Source organism: Acanthisitta chloris, unplaced genomic scaffold (genome assembly GCF_000695815.1).
Source record: "Acanthisitta chloris isolate BGI_N310 unplaced genomic scaffold, ASM69581v1 scaffold25740, whole genome shotgun sequence".
Lineage (NCBI taxonomy): Eukaryota > Metazoa > Chordata > Aves > Passeriformes > Acanthisittidae > Acanthisitta > Acanthisitta chloris.
This window is the reverse complement of record NW_008652574.1, coordinates 1,326-5,189: the sequence shown is the minus strand read 5'-3', so window position 1 is coordinate 5,189 and position 3,864 is coordinate 1,326. Positions and strand designations below refer to the sequence as shown.

Below are 3,864 nucleotides of genomic sequence, written 5' to 3'. Positions count from 1 at the left end.
TCAGCTGCCACCCCCCTCCCCGCAAACCCCTAACTGCTCATCTGAACCCCTAACTGCCTATCTGAACCCCTATCCCCCCCTGCTTAACTGAATGCTTAACTGCCTCCCCAAACCCCTAACCGCCCCCCTGGAACCCTTAGCTACCTCCCCAAGCCCCTAACTTCCACCCCTGAACCCCTAACTGTCCCACAGTGGGGCAATACCATGAGACCCCAACACAGCCGAGGAGCAAAGGCTCCCAGATTTGCTCAGTTTCACCCAAATCCTGTACCCGAATGTCACTGGCAAAAAGCCCTTGAGCTGCTGCTGCTGCTGGGCCATGATAGCAATTCAGGGTACTAGTCAGGGCTCCTGAGCCAGCGTGTTTAGGGAAAGTTTGGGGTGTTTTGGCCAAGAACAGTTCAGGAGGGTTCCGTGGCACAGCCCCTGCGAGGAGGTGCTGTGACAGCCAGACGCCTGTGGGGCTGCCACGTTGGTGAGCCACACATCGGTGCTGTGCCAGGGCAGGTAGAACATGTTCTCCTGGTTGTTCTCCTCCAGGTCAGGGTCCAGGAGCCATGGAGGACCTGCTGGATGTGGAGAACAAGCGGATGGCAGACAGCCTGGCCAGCAAGGTCACCAGGCTGAAGTCGGTGAGTGGTCGAGGGCACAGCGTAGGGAAGGACCTGGGGGGTTACTGGGGGTCCTGCAAGGTCTTGTGGGGGATCATGGAATCATGGAATGGTTTGGGTTGGGAGGAACCTTAAGGCTCATTCAGTCCAACCCCCTGCAGGAGGGCAGGGCAGGGCATGGGGACCTTCCACTAGCCCAGGTTGCTCCAACCTGGCCTGGAACACTTCCAGGGATGAGGCAGCCACAGTTTCTCTGGGAAACCTCTGCCAGTGCCTCACCACCCTCTCACCTGTGATCTACAGAGACTTCCTGTGCTTTAACAGCTCTTAGTTGGTGATGCACTGGTTTAATTTCCATTGTTCATTTCATTGTCCCTTTCAATATCCATTTCACTGTCCATTGCCAGGGACACCTTTAGGAATTCCCACTTTTCCATTTGAGGTTTAGGACATCACCTAATAGGAATGGTGTGGGTTTCACAGTGTTCAGGGAGGAGTTTTAGGCACAGGAAGGCACATAGAAGCTGAGCAGTGGGGCATTGCTAAGCTCACCTCCTTGAGGACAGAGTCACAGTTAAAAGATTAGTTTTGGACATGCCTGTGTTTCTCTGCAAGTGTTCTTAAAGCTGGTTTGCTCCTACTAACATCAGATACTCGGATTTAAAGCACTGAGTTCTCAATTATTATAAAAACTTCAATCTAAACCATTAAAGAAGTTGTGTAGAATGGCAGACTCTGAAGTCCTGTTGCGTCACAGGGTTTAAACTTCCCTGTCCTGTAGCTGACAGTCTCAGGCAGGTTCTCTGTACTTTCAAAGCTCATCACTGCCCATTTGTTCCCTTGGCCTGCAGCTGGCTCTGGATATCGACAAGGATGCTGAGGAGCAGAATCACTACCTGGACAGCATGGTAAGGGCCTGGGAACAGGACCTGAGGTTTCCTGTGCTGCTCCCAACAGCTGCCTGGGCTGGGAGAGCAGAGTGGCAGCTCCAGGGAGCGTCCAGAGGTAGATCCCTGTGGTCTCTGATGCCAGGAATGGAACTAAACCTATTCCCAGTGGAGTTACTGACACGTAAAGGTCACATACTTGGGGAGCTGGTGCTGGGGAGCTGATGCTGGATGCTGGGAAGCTGGTACTGGGTGCTGGGGAGACAGTGCTGGGTGCTGGGGAGATGGTACTGGGTGCTGGATGCTGGAGAGCTGGTGCTGGAGAGCTGGTGCTGGGTACTGGAGAGGACACTGAGGAAGATGGGCAGCTGTTGTGCAGATCCTGTGCAAGTGTTTTTATCCAGGAAGTGAGAGATTGCTCAGGGATGCCTGCATCTGTGGTGCAGTAGGATAGGCTTGATCCCAGGACCCGAGGAAACGGCTGGAGCTGTGCCAGAGGAGGTTTAAGCGGGATATCAGGAAAAGTTATTCTCCCAGAGGGTGGTTGGGCACTGGAACAGCTCTCCAGGGCAGTGATCATGGCACCAGAGCTCAAAGAGTGTTTGGACGGTGCTCTCAGACACATGGTGGGATTGTTGGGGTGTCCTGTGCAGGGCAGGAGTTGTGGGTCCCTCCAGCTCAGGATATTCCATGGTTCTACAATTGTAGAACCACCAAGATTGGAAGAGACCTTTAAGACCATCAAGTCAACTGTTAACCTGCCACTGCTGTAACCCCTAAACCATGTCTCCAGTGCCAGACCCAGACACCTCTCAAACACCTCCAGGGGTGGTGACTCCACCACCACGACCCTGGGCAATATTCCAGAGTGTCCAACTTCATTCCTTGCCCTGCAGGACTCTGACTTCCTGAGTGTGACGGGGCTGCTGACGGGCAGCACGAAGCGTTTCTCCTCCCTGGCGCGCTCCGGCCGGGACAATCGTCGCCTGCTCTGCGCTGTGTCCGTGGCCCTTGTCCTTCTCTTTTTCATCCTCTACTACCTGGTGGCCAGGGCAGGGACCTGAATCCTGGGCACGAGTCACAGGTGCCACACGGACCACACGCCTAGCAGCAACGCCTTTCTGGGGGGAGGCTGCAGCCAGGCCTCCACCTTCCAAGTGACTCTTCCTCCCACTGGCTCCTCATCATCATTCCAGCTGGGCCCAGGCAGCTCTTCCAAAACAAGCTCCAAAGGGATCTTCGTGTCTAACATGGATTTGAGGTCGTGATCTCCTGCCTGGTCCACATGGGCTGTTTCTGAGGGCCACTTCCATGTCACATCCCTTGGAGACTGGGAACTGCTGAGCTGTGCCTGCTGCCTCCAGGGATTTGTGGATACTCAGTGGGTTAACAGCCCAGCCAACCTCTGGGAGCTGTGGGATTTAGGGTGTTGATCTGTGGGATTTGGGAGTACCAATGTATAATTCACATTTGGCTCTGCAGACCATATCCTGGGCTGACAGGATTCTGTGCTGCTTTGGGATGGAATTATCAGTGGATCGGGGCCTGGATACTCTCAGGCTGTGGCAGGGAGGAGCTGCAGAGGGGCAGGACTTTCACTAAATGTTGGCTTGGTCATCTTGATTATCCTTGAGTTGGGCCCTGTGGGGAGGGAGAGCCACACCCACAGCCACATGGATTTGCACACGTGTGGAAAGAGATGGGAATTTCTCTGCAACTAACCTCCTGTGTGTCCCTGTCCCCTCAAGCCCTGGGAAGAGCTGCCAGGTCTCCCCTGGCTGCTTCTGTGCCAGCTGCTCCCCTGGCCTGGCTTCCTTTTGGAAAGTGCTTGATTCCTTCCCTCTCCCTGTTACAACCAGATCTCAGCCATTCCTGTTCCTCTGATCCAGCCTCTCCTCTCCAGCAAACTTTTCTTCATGGATGGCTGGGTGTTCCCTTTGCCTTCCCTCCATTCCCACGGGGAATTTCTTTGTTCTTGGGTATACAGCTATGAAGGGAATGTTGTCCCTGCACCACACTGCCCACAGAACACCCCATCAACTGCATTAGGTGTCCTTTTCCCACATTTGGGAATAACATGCAGGGAAGGCAAGGGGCAAGTAGGCAATAAGGACTCCCCCTGGTCCTTCCTGCTCCTCTGGTGCCACGTGGCAGCTCTGGACTCTTCCTGCTGTAAATAAAGCTGATTTTGGAATGTTTTCCCCAAACATTGGTTCCCTTGTGCCGGTCTCAATGCCAAGGCCAAACACCTGGTGGTACCCACCCAGAGCCATCCCGGGGCTGGACAGGGACCCTTGAGTGGCCTGGGAGGGTCCCACAGCCCTGGAACACACCAAGTGTCTTGGGGAAATGAGGACAGGGACACT

At 54.5% G+C, this 3,864-nt stretch overlaps 1 protein-coding gene across 1 annotated transcript; it reads left to right on the top strand.

Annotated features, from left to right (window-relative positions):
* Positions 1-540: 540 nt before the first annotated feature.
* Positions 541-2,562, top strand: BET1L (Bet1 golgi vesicular membrane trafficking protein-like; the record flags this gene model as incomplete). The annotated part of the gene is made up of 3 exons (XM_009077843.1): positions 541-632; positions 1,463-1,519; positions 2,395-2,562. Coding segments are annotated over 3 exons (317 nt in total), but the record flags the coding sequence as incomplete, so codon positions are not given.
* Between the last annotated feature and the right edge of the window lie 1,302 nt (positions 2,563-3,864).